This window comes from Thrips palmi, unplaced genomic scaffold (assembly GCF_012932325.1).
Source record: "Thrips palmi isolate BJ-2018 unplaced genomic scaffold, TpBJ-2018v1 HiC_scaffold_17, whole genome shotgun sequence".
NCBI lineage: Eukaryota > Metazoa > Arthropoda > Insecta > Thysanoptera > Thripidae > Thrips > Thrips palmi.
The window spans coordinates 8,157,006-8,174,546 of NW_023144626.1; the positions used below are offsets into that span (position 1 = coordinate 8,157,006).

A 17,541-nucleotide genomic window follows, 5' to 3' on the forward strand; every position below is an offset into this window, starting at 1 on the left:
AAGAGAGTGACATTCAAACAGGCCGATAGGAGAAGTATTATGATAAAAGAAACAAACACAAGGTTAAGTCTTAAGATATTTTTATTTCATATAATTATGGTAACAAAGTATACTGTATGGTGCTATGATTAAACAGATACCTTGGCTAATACAAGGTCCCCATCGTAAAGAAAATAAAGTCACTTGATCACAGACATCTAAAATAATTCAACAATTTTTTTTTGTGAAAAAAATGAGTTTTTGCTTTAAGGAATTAAAAATTGAAGAAAGCATACAAACAGGAATGTGTTGGTGACAAAATGAGGACCCCCAATGCCTATCTGGTAAAAATATTAACATACTTGTACTAACAATATTTGGTGCCATATGCAGAAACCACCATAAAGTCCCTACACCACACAACAGAATTTATAAATGTTGAAAGTGTTACGATAACAAAAAATAATAAGATAGTTCATTGAGTAGAGAGGAAAATTTTAAAATTTTGATGCATAGTTGTAAGTTTGGGAGATCGATTATAAAATAATGTCTTTAAGCCTCACGTCAATTAAAAGCTTCTTTTTAAATATTTAATTTATGGCAGTGTACTTTTTACACAAGCAAAGACATCTATGTAAATGCACATTTGGAACTACCAATCCATGATGTGGATTATTTTCTTTATAAAAGTAAATAAATGCGCACATAATCTTTATGAGGTTGATTTACAAAATCATCAGAGCAGTCTACTATTCCAACGCTAAAAATCCATTCAGACGAGAAAAAACAAGTGTGGATAGACATACACATACACACAAGTCTTAAAAATCACTACATAACATGAAGTGTCCTCTACTAGTATTAAACTGACAGTTGTACACTGTAGAAGTGCAACTTAAGATCACAGTAAAATTAGTTGCCTTTGCTTTCAAATATAGGTAAAAGACAACACATGAAAATCTAATCCATCCAAAGTAAGGGAAAAGGAGTTTCATACAACAAATCATAAGAAAAATATTCTCAAGACTCCAGTGATGTCTGCTCATCCTTCATTCAACAGTGACAGACTTTGCAAGATTCCGGGGGCAGTCGACATTGCATCCTTTAAGAACAGCTATGTGGTACGACAGAAGTTGCATCGGAATCACAGTTAAAATACCCTGAAACACAAGAAACATTGTCAATATCAAAGCTGTGTTTTGTTTATACATACTACTGGTACATCTGCTCTAATTATTACTATATTGAATTTCTAAAATACCTGAAGGCAATCCACTGTAGGAGGAACTTCAATGGTTTTGTAAGCATAGCTTGCTGTCTCAGTATCTCCCTTTTCACAGACAATAATAGGTCGTCCATCACGTGCTGTGACTTGTTGCAGAGCATTCATACATTTCTGAAAGTTGAAGAAACATTCTCTTTTGTAATTATTTGTTCAACCTAACAAATTCCAACTTAAGTTCAAAAATAATTGAGTGTTAAGTTTGAATGTCTTACAGTGTATGTAGGGTCTCTCGTAACAATCATCATGACAGGCATGGCTCTGTCCACAAGAGCAAGCGGTCCATGCTTCAGCTCACCAGCCATAATACCTTCACTGTGCATGTAGGTAAGTTCCTTAACTTTCTGCAGTAAGAAGAAATACACAGTTATTACATAATCTTAAAACCAATAATAGGTATGTGTGGTAGACTCAAGCAAATTATGCCTCTGTTCTTACCAAAGCACCTTCCAGGCAAGTTGAGTAGTTGTAGCCTCGACCCATGATAAGAAGAGACTTGTGTTCATACAGATCTTTGGCAATTTCCAGAATCCGTCCATCTAGCTCAAGAACTTCTTTAATCTGGTTGTCTAAATTTTTCAGACCTTGAATAATCTGTGGTTTTTTGTTTTATTTTTAATTTAAAAATCCACAAATTTTATTAAAATTGACATTAGAACAGGTTTAGAGAAGATGTGCTAAGTTTAGATACTGACCTGAGTCCTTCTGTTTTGATGGGAGATACGGTCCTCACTCATAACCAGAGCAAACATAACAAGTGAGATGAACTGAGAAGTGTAGGCTTTGGTGGAGGCCACACCAATTTCCGGACCAGCATTAATGTGGACACCACAGTGAGACTCACGACAAATGGAACTGCCAACAGTGTTGGTAACACCGATAATGAGAGCTCCTCTTTGTTTACAGTACCGAAGAGCCATGAGAGTGTCAGCCGTCTCTCCTAAACAAATGGATTTTTTTTTTAAACTGACAATTTAAATTAAAACACAGGTATTAAAAGAGAGACAAGGTAATATGCATACCAGACTGGGATATGAAGAAGCACACATCGTCACGGAATATGGGAGTGCTCCGATCAAGGAAGTCAGAGGCAAGCTCAACCATAACCGGCAACTCTGTGAGCTCTTCCAGCAGCTGACGTGTGGCCAAAGCGGAATGGTAGCTGGTTCCACATCCAATGAGCATCAGACGTCGGCAACGACGAATTTCGGGAATGTAGTCCTTGAAAAAGTTAAATTTAAGCAATAAAATATTAACCCTTTTACAACTTTTATGGAAATTTGGAACACTAATCATAGCCAAAATATATTTTTTACCTTGATACCACCAAGAGTGATACTGTTGTTTTCAAAATTTACTCGCCCTCTCATTGTGTTGATAACTGATTCTGACTGTTCAAAGATTTCCTTTTGCATGAAGTATGAGTAGTTTCCTAAAAATGAGTAGCAAAAATGTTACATATCTTTCTTAACAACAATGAACTAAAGTTACATTGATTTACAATTTCAATACCTTTCATGATTTGCTGGATTTCCATCTTGAGTGTAATAATTTCCCTTCCATGAGGGTCATCCAAAGATCGCCTCAATCGATGAATACTGAGAGCTCCATCTTTCACTGCAGCAACATCATCGTCCTACAAAAAATAGATGAACAAAATACATTACAATTGTCCTAGAGTGTCAAATTTTTTAAAGCCCCTGAGAAAATTACCTCCAGAAAGATAACTCTGTTGGTGTGCTCAATCACTGCACTAGCATCAGAGGCAAAGAAGTATTCCACTTCCTTGTCCTCCATGGGCTGGAACTCAGCAGTAGAATCAGAACGTGGCATGAGAGAGGGCATGTCACCACGCCCATGGGGACGATGATCTAAAAGTCAACCAAGGTTTATTCAATTAGAAAGTTGCTAAAATTGGTGATGCAAGTAAAAATAAATCAAATATTTACAACTATTAGTGATTATATTGAGAACAGTGAGGAGCTAACACCTGACATGCTCCATTCATCACCCATTGATCTCACTAACACCGTATAAAACCACTTCACATTGAATTTAAAAAACAATACAAAAAAAGAGATAAAATTAAAAAATAAAGACAGTTTACATGTCAATTTATGTCAGTTAATACCAACACCTGACTGCAACATTGTTTTGACGAGACAGCAAACAGAAGAGACATACAATGGGAACCACACACAACCATCACCGTGAAAGAGACAAAGTAGCTTTCCCTCAACAACAAAACCACTCCAGTTTCACCTTCACCAGAATGCAAGAGAGCTGAACAGATTGTAACAAACAATTTATAGAAATAGGTCATTCAAGCATGAAGCAAACAGACCATAAGAAGATAACACAAATATAATGTTGTGTACCTTGTTTTTTGGTGTCAGCCTCTAATGGGGGGGAACAGGAATGGGATCGGGAAAGGGGAAAAGGGAAAGGAACAAAATTAAACCAAATTAGATCAAACAAATATTAAAAATGAGAAAAAGGTCAAAAATAAATATAAAGATGAAAAATAATTTAAGAAAAATAGAGCAGAGGATTTTAAAATACATTCAGATTTTTGATAGGATAGAAACAAATTAAGGGTAAAAAGGAAAATAATAGAACACACAGCCTAAAGATACTAAGCAGCAAAAAGATCCACATAACTGCAATAAAACAAATCATCCATAAGCACCGTGGAAAAAAAAAGGAATAATTCTGAATCTTTCTTTATGAAAGTTTGAAGGCAGAGAAAGGAGCCATACTTGACGTCTTCAAGTTTCTCAAACCGAAGGGATTTTTTCATTGGTTCAAACCTGTTTCATTAGTGAAATCTTGTACACATACATGATTGGCCTCTGTCTTTTTACTTTTTTCATGTAACGGTGAAAGGAAGAAAAAATAGACAATAACAGAATAGAATGCAAAATGAAGAGCCAGCACAAGGGGCTGATAAAACAAAAATAAAAGCTCTTCAATGAAATAGCCCAGGCTAAAATACAACCACATATTTTTTTCTACTGTACCAATACGACCAATACTGACCCAAACTGTGTAACAATGTTCTTGATTGTCTGTTGCTATGGCAACACAAAGTGGAGACAAATTTGAATAGGAGTTCTCAACAGAAGTATAAACCAAATGTTGCACTCACCTTTTCCATAAAGAATAGGAATATGATCAGTCGCCAATCTTGTCTTAGTCTTGATTCCAACAAGAAGGGGGCTGCCTCGTCTGGCAGAGACACATTCCCCTGGGAAGTGCTTACTTTTAAAGCATAGTGCAAAAGCACCTTCCTGAAAAGTTAAACAGACTGGTCATGAACATGTTTCCATACATTACTACACATTTTGCTCTCCTTTCTTAGCGCTTGAGCTTACCAGTTGCTGGATGGCTTGTTCAACAAGCTCACGGAATGAGTAATCTGGGTGCTGAGAATACAAGTGATGAACCAGTTTCACAATGGCCTCCGTATCGGTTTCTGACTCAAACACATATCCCTTTTTCTCCAGGAACATCTTAACATCCTTAAAGTTTGTGATGATTCCTGAAAGTTAACATCTCAAATTGTAATAGGGGAAGAAAAATAAATGTTGAAATCAGTTCATTATCTCGAAGGAAAACTTACCATTGTGAACAACCACAAAGCTCTGTTCATGATCGGATCTCTGGGGGTGAGAGTTGAGCTCGCTGGGCTGACCGTGGGTGGCCCACCTAGTGTGTGCAATGCCAACATGGAGGTCTGTCAACTCATCGAACACCATAGTCTTTTCATCTGAATATAAACAAAGTCAAAAATACAGTTGCATAAGCCACACAAGATCTTCCGAATAGAATACATAAAAATAGTGTCCACAAACTTACGATTCAGAATCTCCTCCTCCAGGGCAGCAACTTTGCCGGATTTGCGGACAATAGCAATGTCCTTGCTGTCGGGTGCGTCGATGGCGATGCCTGTTCAGGAAATTGGAGCCCTTGGTACAAAACACGAAGCAGCGAAGAAGCATAAAAACAAACTGCACGAGAGCCGTGCCATAACGTACCTGCCGAATCGTAGCCTCGGTACTCGAGACGGTGGAGTCCATTGATGAGCAGGTCGATGATCTCCTTCCGCGTTTTCGGTGTCAGGTAATTGAGGTAGGCAAAGATTCCTGAAACAGACAAATCAAAAACCAAGTTAGTCAAACGCAACAAGTTTGCAAATTTCCCAAGGGATGTGTGACGCTGCCAGGGAGAGACTGCCGCATTCCCTGCCCACCCCTCCCCGCCCCTACCCACCTATACCTCACCCCGCCCCACCGGGAAGGCGGCGGGACGGGGCAAGTCGAGCAAGCGGTCTAATGCGACCTTGTGGGTGGACTGTAAAGTGTCAGAAGACCGTTACTCGGAAGGCGGGGGCGGCGTGGCGCTCCAGCCTCAAGCAGCAGGCGCCCATCGGCAAGCGGCGAGCGCCAAGCGCCAAGCGCCAAGCGCCGCACAAGGCGAAAATGGTAACCCAATCCACGCAGCCGACAAGCGGCGGCCTCAAGCACGGCCAGCCGCCTCATTCCTCTGTCTCTCTCGCACTCTCGGGGCGTCCCACATAGGCGAGAGAGAGAGAGAGGGATAGCGACATTGTTCGGAATCAGCCTGCACCAGGGAAGACCTTTCACCGGCGGCTTATAGACGCTCGACAGCGATCGCGAGTCTTCCGGGGAGATGAGTAAGGCCAACGACATTCACGTTCACATTCACATTCGGGGCGAGATGTGTTCCCGCCCCGTTTTGTTTTCTAACAGCTTTAACCGTTGTGTGGCCTCGCGCGGCTTGACATCCGTAACCACTATCCGAGCCGAACCGGGCCCCGCCTCCCACCCAATCGGGTTCGTTGAGTTGAAATGTATTTTTCGGGCTCGCGCGGCCCGCTGGGCTGGCTGCCGCGCTGCCGGCCGCTGGGCCGGACGAGTCCGGCGGCGTGTCAGGCCGAGCCGAGCCGAGCCGACCTGGCAAGGCCGCCCACTACGGCGGGCCGCTCGAGGCTCGAGCACGCCGGCGAAGACGTGTCGTGGACGTGTCGCGAGTGACAATGCAACGCTCGGCGGCCCGGCCGGCAACGCGCGGCGACGCGGCGACGCCCCCGCGGCGAGCTTGTTTGGGGCGCAGCGCCCGCTTGTTTGGCAAACACGTCGCGGCTTGGGGACAACAACCATCAACAACTTGAAGTAAATGGCGGCGGGCACTCGGCGGGTTTTGGGGTTTGGGGATCGATTGTCGGCCACTCCCTCCAAGGGCGCACAGTGGGCCAGAAGACCGGCGGAGGCGGCTAAAACTCTAGACGCGTTTTGAGCTCCAGAGTCGCTAAATGGGACTCAGATCGAACGTGTGACCCCACCAGTTGATTGCTCTCCGAACGAGGAATCCATTGGTGGGGTCACACGTTCGGTTCGAGTCCCGTTTAGCGACTCTGGAGCTCAAAACGCGTCTAGAATTTTGGTCGCCCCACCGGTCTTCTGGCCCACTGTGGGGCGGTGCGTGGTGACACGCTGTGGGGGTAAGGGCTGACGGCTGGGAGTGCAGAAGGTGCGGTAGCGACGAAAAATTGCTGTTCCCTCTTCCTGGGCGGTGTCGGCGCGTCCGCCGGCACGCCGCGGGTGCGTCGTACTCCCAAGGACGCGCGCCGCCGACGGCGCCGCGCCCTCCAGCCGCCCCACCCCGCCCCGCCCCGCCCCGCCCCGCCCCGAACACGCACGCCGCTGCACCGGGCTCAAATCCAGGAACAGCGAACCGGCCGAGCTGACCGGGAACACGGTGGAACACCGCCACCGCAGACGGATTCCGGGAGTCGATTTCGCTGTCTCTCTCGCACCAACACGGGTCGTCCCGTGAGTGGGACAGAGACACAGCGAGACTCTCGGAATCAGTCTGCTGGCCGGCTCGACGGCTGCAATACAATGGCAGCAATGCGCCAAGCCGGCCGACCAGGAGAGTAGCGTTACGGTTCTTGGCGTGCAGCGTTGCAGCGCCATGGGCAGCGCCATGGGCAGCGCCATGGGCAGCGCCCAAGTCAAGTCGGCCCAGTGCGCGCGCACTCGGCTCGGCGCGCTACAGCGCCTACAGGCGTGTAGGCCAATCCGGCCAATCCAATCCGCAAAAAATACAAGAGGTGACTGGCTTGCTCGCAGCGACCACGGCGGCCACGCGGACCACGCCCCGCCGATACACGCCGCCCGCCCGCGACTTCCTCCTTGACGCAACGGGAGAGAGCAACGCATCCCGCCGCCCGCGCTCCACGCCGTTCTCCAGGACACTCATTCCGAGAGTCTCTCCGTCTCTCTCGCACTCAGGGGGCGTCCCATACAGGTGCGACAGAGACAGAGCGACGAAACGGACTCTCGGAATCGGTCTCCAGGACAGCCGTCACGTCGCCAAGCGGCAAGCGCGGAGCGGCGGAGCGCGCCAAGCCGGCCGGTGCGTTTCGTTTCCGCTGCTTTCGCGCCCCCAATGACAACGAGTGGGAGCCGATGGCTCGGCATCGCGCGGCGCATTTCGAAACGCGGCCGATACATAGGCTGCAGCGCGATGCCTCTCCGTCTCTCTCGCACTCACGGGGCGTCCTGCATGGGCGCGAGAGAGACGGCGATGGAACGCTGCGCGGAATCGGTCTCTGCTGCAGCGGTAGAAAGTGACGCTCAGCAAACACGACAGGCCTCCTGTCGTTCTGTCCTCGGCTCCTCGGCCCGCTCGCTGGTACGTCTGCCGAGCCCAGAAGATCTGTTTTTCGCTCTGTCTCTCTCGCGCCCTTACGGAGAGCCAGAGCGACGACTCTTTAGAGTGGCTCAACTGCCGATTCCTTCCAAAGCAATCGATCCGAGCCAGGCAGCCAGGCCCGGCCCACAGGTGGCAGGTTCGTTACGTGGCAACGCCGGCAACGCGCGGCCCGGTCGGTTATGCGCACCGCCGCCCTGCTCGCCCTGCCCTCCAACAAATACTATAAAGGCGTCACGCATGTCTAAAAATGTGACGTACAGGCCTCCGCCGGACTCCGCCCTGCGGCCCTGGGCCTGGCAGCCCGGCACCGCAGGTCCCTTGCTCTCGTTACGTAAGCCTTACGGGCCGCCGGACCGGTCCCTCTGTGTGCCTATACGGCCCATACGCAGCGAGGTTGTATTTCTCTTTTTACCCCGCCCTGCACCGCTGTAACCACCGCGGCCTTCAGTGCGTGGCGCCGCGTAGCGCGCAGCCGACGGGGTGGGCACGTCGGGGCAGACCAGGCAGGCCGGCAAAGTGGCTGGGAGCACCAGTAAAACTTTAAAGGCCAACCCACTGCAGGGACTGGAGCGCCTGCGAACCCTGGGGTAGGCCAACCCACTGCCGGGACGGAAGCGCCTGCGAACCCTGGGGTAGGCCAACCCGCAACACGGACTGGAGCGCCTGCGAACCCTGGGGTAGGCCAACCCGCAACACGGACTGGAGCGCCTGCGAACCCTGGGGTAGGCCAACCCGCAACACGGACTGGATCGCCTGCGAACCCTGGGGTAGGCCAACCCGCAACACGGACTGGAGCGCCTGCGAACCCTGGGGTAGGCCAACCCGCAACACGGACTGGAGCGCCTGCGAACCCTGGGGTAGGCCAACCCGCAACACGGACTGGAGCGCCTGCGAACCCTGGGGTAGGCCAACCCGCAACACGGACTGGAGCGCCTGCGAACCCTGGGGTAGGCCAACCCGCAACACGGACTGGAGCGCCTGCGAACCCTGGGGTAGGCCAACCCGCAACACGGACTGGAGCGCCTGCGAACCCTGGGGTAGGCCAACCCGCAACACGGACTGGAGCGCCCGCGAACCCTGGGGTAGGCCTACCCGCAACACGGACTGGAGCGCCTGGTAGGGTAACACGGCTGGACCACAAATCGGCTGCCTTTCGGGCCCGGTCCACCACGCCGCCTAGGGTAAGACAGCCCGCCGTGCCGTGCCGAGTGGTGCGGGTTTCAAGTGTCGCGGCACGACAGAGCACGGCGAGCCGAAGAGCAAAATCACGCATCGGCGTGCCTGGGCTGCCTAGGCGAGCCTACACTGGCGGGGCGTCCGCCCAGTTCCGCAATAAAACGGACTCGCGGCGGCGGTGAAACAGGTTCTATGAAGAGGAAAAGTTAATTCGTGACATTTTAGTTTTGGAAAATAAGAGCGAGAACCAAAAATGGGGAGGGGAGAAAAACACTTTCTCGCGTTGGAAGAATAAAACAACGCCACGTCACTTTCCAGGCAAGCTGACTGCCAAAATGGCGATTTATCGAATTCCGCGGGTTTCATTTTCGACTTCTGAGCCGTTCTCGTCTCTACGCAGCGCCCGCGTTTTCTTTTAATGAGTACACAGTGAACTGGGAGCTTAGGGCGTAGGGTCTGGCAAACATCTGAGGATAGACGGGGCCCGAAATCTCAGCGCGCGCGTGCGGTGCGGGCATGGTGCGGGGCGGGTCTGGGACATTTCCTTCACGCAGAAAGATTAGCTCTGGCAGTGGCAGTGCCCTAGTCCTGGCTGGCTTCCGGCCCTAGGTTATTCTCGACAAGTTCCACATAAATCAATTGAGTGAATCAGAATCAGACGCAGATTAAAGACCTTCACTACTGCTGATAAACCGTAGCACTGACGACAGTGTGGTGACGTCCGCGACGACGATGTCACAGTGACGGAGCGCAGGACGCCGCCATCGCACGGACCGACGCACGCCGCCTGACAGGCCGACCGCAACGACGGAGACTTCCGAAGATTAACTCGAGAACGCCGGTGGGTCCGTACGCAGTGCGACGCAGTGCAGAGCCCGGTCCGAAATTTGGTAACGCAGACAGACAGTTTGGCCGCCGTCACTGAACCTAAAGGTCACCAAAGGTCTGGCTGGCCCTGGCCGGCACGCCACAGTGGGCCAGAAGACCGGTGGAGCGGGCAAAATTCTAGACGCGTTTTGAGCTCCAGAGTCGCTAAATGAGACTCGCACCGACCGTGTGACCCCACACCAATGGATTGCTCTCCGAACGAGGAATCCATTGGTGGGGTCACACGTCCAGTTCGAGACCCATTTCGCGACTCTGGAGCTCAAAACGCGTCCAGAATTCTGGCCGCCTCCGCCGGTCTTCGCCCACTGCAGACGCGTGCTGACGGCGGGCTGGCAGCACTTCCCTGCCGCGGGTCCCGGCGGGTCCGCGAACGAACAGTCAGCGCGATGCACAATGAACACTACACGTTTTTACGAGGTTATCTCAAGGGAGGAGGAAAAGCGCAGCCGTCTTCGTTTTCCCCGTCGGAGTGGCGGACCGCTCGCGGACCGCTCGTGGACCGGGGACCACGACGACGACAGCGATAGGCCCACGTCAGAGCTTCGATTGGGGACTGCAGTCCAAACAGTGTTGTTTTCGTCGCGCTGTCTCTGTCGCACTCAAGCGGCGTGCCGCCGGGTGCCGCCAGGGTGCGAGGGAGACCGAGAGCCGGCCTGCGGCACGCCTGCGGGCAGAGCTAACAGGGAATGCCAGGGAGAGCCACCCGGCCAGCACAGTGTAGTGCGGCCGTGGCGCCGCCCTCCCTTCCAGCGGCGCTTCGCGGCTTCGCCTGGCCGGCCGGCAGGCTGCTTCCGAACGCTGCGTTCGTCGCTCCGTCTCTCTCGCACCCCTTCGGGACGCCGCATGAGTGCGAGAGAGACGGAGCAGCCTGCTGGAGCCGCGATGCCGCCATCGGCGAGAGGCGGGATGCGGGACAGGAGAGAGCGGCCAAGTGCAATGTCCTCGCTGCCCCGCATCGGCCTGGTGTCGCATCGCCCTGGCGTCCGCCCTGGCCGAGTGGGCGGGTTGCATAGCGCCACGCACTGCACTGCGACGCAGGGGTCCGCCAAAACTGCAGCCCGCCTCACAGTGGGCCAGAAGACCGGTGGACGCGGCCAAAACTCTAGACGCGTTTCGGGCTCCAGAGTCGCTAAATGGGACTCGAACCGAACGTGTGACCCCACCAATGGATTCCTCGTTCGGAGAGCAATCCATTGGTGGGGTCACACGTTCGGTTCGAGTCCTCTTTAGCGACTCTGGAGCTCAAAACGCGTCTCGAGTTTTGGCCGCCTCCACTGGTCTTCTGGCCCACTGTGCGCCTGCAACCTCCCCGCCCTAGTGTTGCATCATCCAAGGCTTGCACCCCCCGGCAACGCCCCGAGAGTGCAGGACGGACGCACCGAAGACGAAAGAACAGCTCGGTCCTTCCTCAACGCGCACGACGCGCATCGATCCGCGGCCAGACAGGTGTTTGCCGACGGAGCGACGGTTGCCGAACCCACCTGCGATAAGACTGGTGACATGCCGTGGGCACCGCGAGGTACCGCGCCGTGCAGCGCCAGCGCCACGACTCCTCACACTCCTACTCGGCTGTTGTCGCTCTGTCTCTCTCGCACTCACGGGGCGTCCGGTAGGGGTGCGAGAGAGACGGGGCGTCGAAGCCCTGTTCGGTATCAGCCTGCCGCCTGACGTTACAGAGTCGTACACAAACACGCGTCGTGGGCGCGCAGCGCCAGCCCGAGCCATTCGCGGACAAACCGCGCAGGCACGCGGGCAAACGACGTGGTGTCAATTGACACTGGCTGCTAGGCTGGGGTGCCAGGGGAGCGCTCTTAGCGCGCCCAGTGGCGGCCCTGTGACAGCCCTGCGGCAGCGGGGCGCGAGGGGGAAGGTTTCCAGACCGCCATGCACGCGTGGCGCACATACAACGCCCTTCTGCATGGGGCGCTTGTTCTGGGACCAACGGAGCGGTAGGGTTCACATGTTAAAGCCGCGAACGAAGCCGGACCACCGTCAGAGTCTATCTCTAGGGTGATAGGTTAAAGCCCAGGGTTAAGGTGTAGCCGCCCCTGCGGCGCTGGACCAAACGCCCAGGCATTCCCTGGAGCACGGCTGCTGCCCTCGATCCAGACGAAGACCAGCACTGGGCCCCTCAAATCCACACTTTATCGACAATTCACATACGGGTGCTAATATCCATTAAAACAATAATCGACATCTATATCGCGAGTGGATGGCAGTCGGAAAAGCGCTCAGCACCTACCACACATGTTGTCTTCTGGAACGCGACAAGTTCTGCAGAGGTGGGGAGGCAGCACCTGTGCTGAGCGGGAGTTTGAACCGACTGGCAACCGGAGAAAGAGTTAACCTGTATAAATACAACAAAACGGCCACGGGCCACATTGACAGATGCCAGGAGGGTGGGGGAAGCGGTCGTCTGCTAGAATAGGTTGGCAACACACGAAAAAAATAGAAATTAACTTGGACTTAAGTTTGAACGATGGTGAGGAGAGAAAAAGAAAAGTCAATGTTATATATTCCATTTTCAAAAAGTGAGTGGCAGTGGCACGGGCAGTTCAGTCAACTTGGCGTTACCACTTTGAACGAGAATAGTTGAAGTTGCCACCTCTGAGTAAACGCAACTTCCGGGGTGAGTTCCAGAAAGACATGGTCACTTTTTCAAAAAAACGCATCCGTAATTTCTTTAAAAACAATGTATATATAAAATGTTAAGCTTAAGACGGGGGGAAATTTCATTTTGATCCTTGAAAACCGTTAATTTAAGAAATAAGCAGAATCTTTCCTTAAATTACACACATAACCTTCTACACCTTTGTCGTCTGCTACATCTAAACGCCATCAAGGTTGTTTACATGTGGATTCAAAACACTCAAACAGCTGAGATGACATTACTTTCAAGATGTAATATGTCCAGCCTCAGGAGAGTGAGGATGCCAAAGTGTTTAACCGTGTTCAAACGCCTGCAGCACACTGTAAGAAATAAACAAACTTTTCCGTGCAGTTCCAGCCTCACACTAAATCATAACCTCATGTACTCAACCTAGTGTGTGTAACTTGACTTGGAAACTGATACACATCCTTCCAGATTGAATTATCCGACAAGCAAAGGCAGCAGCTGAAAGCTCTTCATGGGCTTCCTATAGTACATACTCCTGGATATGTGTGTCCACTTCCGTCTGAACACAGATTTCCCATGCAGAAATTTCATCGTGTTCTTCATTATCTAGTCGACGATGGCGTAATTGACCAGCAGAAACAAGTCAGTACATTAACTGAATTTTTGATCATTAATTTTTAAGAGTATTTGAGTTTTTAAGTGTATTATTAGGCATGAAGTAGCCTAATTTTTTCTTTGTTATATGATATTTAAGGTAATTGAGCCGCAACAAATATCTGCTCAGAATGCCGAATGTGTACATACTTCTGAATATGTCAGCAAGTTTTTCAATGGAAGAACTACAGCAGATGAGCAAAGAGCAACAGGGTTTGAATGGAGTCAAGGCCTTGCAAGTCGTGTGAGGTATGAAACAGGTAGCCAAAAATTATACCTACATTACGGTATTCTAGTAATAACTGAAAATTTAAACCTCAAATTCTGAATTTGTGCACTTTTAGGTGGAACTTTACTTGCAGCTGAAATAGCACTAGAAAGAGGTCTTGCATGTAGTACTGCAGGTGGCACCCACCATGCATTTCCTGACCGAGGTGCTGGATTTTGCCTGATAAATGACTTAGCAGTTGCTGCTCAGCACCTAATAAACAATGGAAAAGTGAATAAGGTCCTTATAATTGACCTAGATGTTCACCAAGTAAGATACTTCATCACTATTCTCAAAAAGAGTTTTTCAAGAAAAAACTGAATGTAACTACGGTATTTCTGTTACAGGGAGATGGAACAGCATTCATTTTCCAAAATAGTGAAAATGTATACACCTTTTCAATGCATTGTCAAGAGAATTTTCCATTTAGAAAACAGCAGTCTGATTTAGATGTAAATCTTCACAAAGGAGATGGGGATCAAGAATTCTTAGCTCTGTTACAGGTGATGGAGATATCAAACAGACAATGACCACATACCTCAATATTGCAAACTGGGCCTAACAGATCTCTTTTCAGGAGCATCTTCCATTTGTGCTGAATTCATTCCACCCTGACCTTGTGCTGTATGATGCTGGAGTGGATCCTCACGCCTGTGACAGTTTGGGTTACCTGAGGATGACAGATAACGGTAAGAATTTCTCAAATAGGATTTCTTTTATTCTACATGAACATAAACTGAATATATCAACTGCATAACCGGGATACATTAATAATTTTTCTTTTTTTCAGGGCTAATGAAGAGAGACCGATATGTTCTAGACTTGGTTCTAAAACAAGGGATTCCCTGTGCAACAGTAATAGGTGGTGGCTATGACAAAATTTTGGATGAGCTTGCGAAAAGGCACACAATCATACACAGAGCAGCAACATACATTTTTAAATCCAGAAGACTGTGATGCAAGAATAATAACAATGTGATAACTTAACAATATATATTTTTGTGAGACATATTTAAATTGCAACTACTTCTTAACCCAGTAATTTGAAAAATAAATTTGCCTTACAAAACGATAAATGCTAAATTTCCTGGGAACTAAACCTATTGAGGATTTTTAATTGGATGAGGATTTTTAGTTGTATGGCAACTGTCTCAATAGTATGCCAACTGTAAGTTACAGGGTGCTGGCAATTAAGTTGCTGACACAGATATTGGACAGTGAACAATAAATTATAACATTTAACAATAATGTCCTAAATGGACATAACTCTGACAGTTAGTCAAAACTTATGTATAGATATAATATGGTTAACCATTCTGCGACTAAGCAACTTTTAACATTATAATTATGACAAGTTACATGAAACCATGCGAATTTCAGCAGTACAAGATCTCCTTCATAGAAGTCAAATAATGTTAGTATGGTACATACTTAACAATAATAGTAAAAAAAGCTGTGCAAGTTCAATAACTTAAGGAGAGAGCATTAGCAGCTATTAAAGAAGATTAAGTGACCTGTCGATTGCCCCAAGTTAGGTAATCTGGTCTTGCTGCTGCTTTGTACTCATCAATTAGTTCCTGAATTGCCTCTCGAGAGTTATCTAATTCATCCAGGCTGTCCTCAAACATTTTTTCTTTCCGGAACTGCTCCAGAAAAGCTTCTCTCTTGCGCAATTTGTCATACTGCTGTAAAACTCTTTCAAACAACTGAAAAACAAACATGAAAAAATGCAATGTTAAAGTGAAATATAAAATTTTAATTTCACATACGACATAAGAATCATACATACTGATGAAATGTTGGTGTGATTGGCCAACATAAGACCAGACACTCTGTGAGCTGTTTGAACATACGGTGATTTGCGAGATAGAGCAACTTGAATACTAGCAGGTCCCCAAGGGATAAATTGCACCAACTTGCGTTCTCTGATACGTTGAAGGGATTTATGAACTTGAGTGGGATCAACCTCTCCCTAAAAATGCCAACATTCAATTTTTGTAAGGTTGGTAGTCAATAAACTATTTTTAAAAAAACATCTGTCAACATGAATAAAATAGCAAAATTTACCTGAATAATATTTAGAATGGAGATGTAGCAGTGAGCAGCATTTCTGTCGATGGCAGTAGACACCATCATGTTCTTTGGCTGCAGCAATCTACGCATTACATCTAAGACAGTTGTTTTTCGGACAGATGTAGCCTGGCAAATTCAAAGTTGAACAAGATTTTTAAAATTTGGAAAACCAATGATAAAAGCACAATGAAACAAATAAAAAGTATGTGTACCTCAGTATCAGTTGTGAGGGGAGTGTATCCCGTCATTAGGAAATGAAGACGGGGTGTTGGTATGAGGGGTGCAATCAATCCTATGAGATCGTTGTTCATGTAAGATGGGTATCTATGGAAAATGCAATTAGTATGGTCCAGATAGAGAACAGCATAAGCCTTTGAAATAACAGAAATATAATTACCTTAATGTTGTAGTGCTAACAGACATAATTGTCGAAACCAATGTGTTAATATGCGCAAATGAGGGATTCGTAATGTGAAGGCGATCTGTTGCTATACGGTTCAGTGCAGTATTATCAAGTACATTTACACAATCAGCACTTTGAGTGAGCCGTTTCATAGTTAGGAGTGAGTTGTATGGTTGCACAACAACATCACTAAAAAAGAGAAGAAGGAGGTGAGCTACTGTTTGTTGCCAAAGGGTATAGGTTGAAAATTAAAATAGAAGCACAAACCTTATCTCCTCCTGATTGGGGAACACACTGTATGTTTGAACCAACTTTTTTGGGAAACGATCTGTAAGTCTCTCCAAAAGATATGACCCCAAGCCCGATCCAGTACCCCCAGCAATTGAATGACATAGTACAAAGCCCTGTATCAAAGAAAACTAGAATATCAACAAAGAATCAAAAAGGATGACAACACACTTCAGAACAGCCTAATAAATACTCTGACCTCTAAACTGTCACTGCCCTCTGCTTCTCTGTCAATTATATCAAATATTTCATCCTGGAGCTTCTCTCCTTGGGAGTGTCCTGATGCCCAGTTATTTCCAGCACCACCACCATGCTTTGCAAGGTAGATGTTTTCCGAGTTGTAAAGCTATAACATACAGCATGGTAAGTGGATGTCCAGTAGAATCAAAACGGGCTTTGAAATAGTTGCAGAGTACACACCTTAGCGTAAGGAGAGTTCATGATGGTGTGGATAACTCGGGGTTCCAAGTCAAGGAGAACTGCTCTCGGAATATAGTGCTCATCGTCAGCCTGAAAGAAATTAAAAAAGGAAACAAACACAAATGGATGATAGGACCAGGTCTTGGTAAAATCAAAGTAAGACTTACCTGATAGAAGAATACATCTTTACGATCAGTGCCTTCTGTTGCAAACTCCTCCAAGATTCCTTCCGAACTGATGCCATGCTCCGCACACAATCTCTTCCAAAATTCGAATCCAACTAAACAATATAAAGTAACAAAGACATAAGTTAATGAGTTCAAAAGGTTTGGGTAAAATACAATATCGTACGTTTATGTAACAAGGGAACAGAACAATTATTGAATGGCACATGAATATCAGTAACTGACATAAAACGGTATGTCAATAGGTTCAGAGTAAAACGAAAACAAGGTACGAGATAAGACCAAAACTAATCTCCTTCCCCGAGTTTTTCTCGACAATTTCCAAATTTAGGCTCGATCTGTCAAAATAAAGAACTGACTTCACTCACTTTGATTTCCACATTGGCCCAGCTGCAATGTTATAATTTCACACGGCATTTTATTTAATTGTTGAATCAAGAAGATTTCAGTTGAATGCACAAGTCCGTGAGTAATTCAAACTTTGCGCATTTACGACAACTAATAACCAAATAACCTAAATCGGTAGGAAATGTTTTCCCGCCCTGGCGATCTGACTCAAGGGAGGAG

At 47.8% G+C, this 17,541-nt stretch overlaps 3 protein-coding genes across 8 annotated transcripts; 1 reads left to right on the forward strand and 2 right to left on the reverse strand.

The window, feature by feature from the left end:
* Nucleotides 1–63: 63 nt before the first annotated feature.
* Nucleotides 64–12,465, reverse strand: LOC117643869 (glutamine--fructose-6-phosphate aminotransferase [isomerizing] 2-like). 6 transcript variants are annotated; one of them, XM_034382997.1, is made up of 16 exons: nucleotides 12,309–12,465; nucleotides 5,299–5,406; nucleotides 5,120–5,209; nucleotides 4,884–5,030; nucleotides 4,636–4,802; nucleotides 4,410–4,551; nucleotides 3,640–3,660; nucleotides 2,975–3,132; nucleotides 2,774–2,897; nucleotides 2,578–2,693; nucleotides 2,284–2,482; nucleotides 1,957–2,201; nucleotides 1,700–1,855; nucleotides 1,477–1,605; nucleotides 1,241–1,375; nucleotides 64–1,139 (listed from the first exon to the last, which is right to left on the reverse strand). In XM_034382997.1, the coding sequence occupies exons 1-16, from the start codon at nucleotides 12,313–12,315 to the stop codon at nucleotides 1,029–1,031; spliced, it is 2,055 nt and encodes a 684-aa protein (XP_034238888.1). In that variant the 5' UTR covers nucleotides 12,316–12,465; the 3' UTR covers nucleotides 64–1,028. The 6 variants fall into 6 exon arrangements, with proteins under 6 accessions (XP_034238888.1, XP_034238884.1, XP_034238887.1 ...); XM_034382993.1 differs by lacking the exon at nucleotides 12,309–12,465 and adding an exon at nucleotides 11,548–11,806; XM_034382996.1 differs by lacking the exon at nucleotides 12,309–12,465 and adding an exon at nucleotides 6,041–6,083.
* Nucleotides 12,466–12,683: 218 nt separating this feature from the next.
* Nucleotides 12,684–14,598, forward strand: LOC117643873 (uncharacterized protein SYNPCC7002_A1628-like). The gene is made up of 7 exons (XM_034383004.1): nucleotides 12,684–13,038; nucleotides 13,152–13,325; nucleotides 13,438–13,597; nucleotides 13,682–13,875; nucleotides 13,953–14,108; nucleotides 14,183–14,294; nucleotides 14,396–14,598. The coding sequence occupies exons 1-7, from the start codon at nucleotides 12,919–12,921 to the stop codon at nucleotides 14,560–14,562; spliced, it is 1,083 nt and encodes a 360-aa protein (XP_034238895.1). The 5' UTR covers nucleotides 12,684–12,918; the 3' UTR covers nucleotides 14,563–14,598.
* A 474-nt stretch (nucleotides 14,599–15,072) lies between these two features.
* LOC117643872 (tubulin gamma-1 chain) lies at nucleotides 15,073–17,531 on the reverse strand. The gene is made up of 10 exons (XM_034383002.1): nucleotides 17,343–17,531; nucleotides 16,957–17,069; nucleotides 16,790–16,879; nucleotides 16,569–16,715; nucleotides 16,349–16,485; nucleotides 16,076–16,270; nucleotides 15,891–16,002; nucleotides 15,673–15,804; nucleotides 15,395–15,577; nucleotides 15,073–15,311 (listed from the first exon to the last, which is right to left on the reverse strand). Exons 1-10 carry the CDS (start codon nucleotides 17,389–17,391, stop codon nucleotides 15,111–15,113), a joined length of 1,359 nt encoding a protein of 452 aa, XP_034238893.1. The 5' UTR covers nucleotides 17,392–17,531; the 3' UTR covers nucleotides 15,073–15,110.
* Nucleotides 17,532–17,541: the final 10 nt, after the last annotated feature.

What these genes read in the sequence shown, in the direction of transcription:
- LOC117643869 (XM_034382993.1), bottom strand. Translation starts at nt 11,791, where the DNA reads ATGGCTCGGGCTGGCGCTGCGCGCCCACGACGCGTGTTTGTGTACGAC. An exon ending in TGTCACCAGTCTTATCGCAG is followed by an intron (nt 5,407 to 11,547) that starts GTGGGTTCGGCA and finishes TGTCTGTTTCAG; the next exon opens with GAATCTTTGCCTACCTCAAT. An exon ending in GGAGGAGGAGATTCTGAATC is followed by an intron (nt 5,031 to 5,119) that starts GTAAGTTTGTGG and finishes GTTTATATTCAG; the next exon opens with ATGAAAAGACTATGGTGTTC.
- LOC117643873 (XM_034383004.1), top strand. Translation starts at nt 12,919, where the DNA reads ATGTGGATTCAAAACACTCAAACAGCTGAGATGACATTACTTTCAAGA. An exon ending in TAATTGACCAGCAGAAACAA is followed by an intron (nt 13,326 to 13,437) that starts GTCAGTACATTA and finishes ATGATATTTAAG; the next exon opens with GTAATTGAGCCGCAACAAAT. An exon ending in CCTGAGGATGACAGATAACG is followed by an intron (nt 14,295 to 14,395) that starts GTAAGAATTTCT and finishes TCTTTTTTTCAG; the next exon opens with GGCTAATGAAGAGAGACCGA.
- LOC117643872 (XM_034383002.1), bottom strand. Translation starts at nt 17,391, where the DNA reads ATGCCGTGTGAAATTATAACATTGCAGCTGGGCCAATGTGGAAATCAA. An exon ending in TGAACTCTCCTTACGCTAAG is followed by an intron (nt 16,716 to 16,789) that starts GTGTGTACTCTG and finishes TGTATGTTATAG; the next exon opens with CTTTACAACTCGGAAAACAT. An exon ending in GTTAGCACTACAACATTAAG is followed by an intron (nt 16,003 to 16,075) that starts GTAATTATATTT and finishes CATTTTCCATAG; the next exon opens with ATACCCATCTTACATGAACA.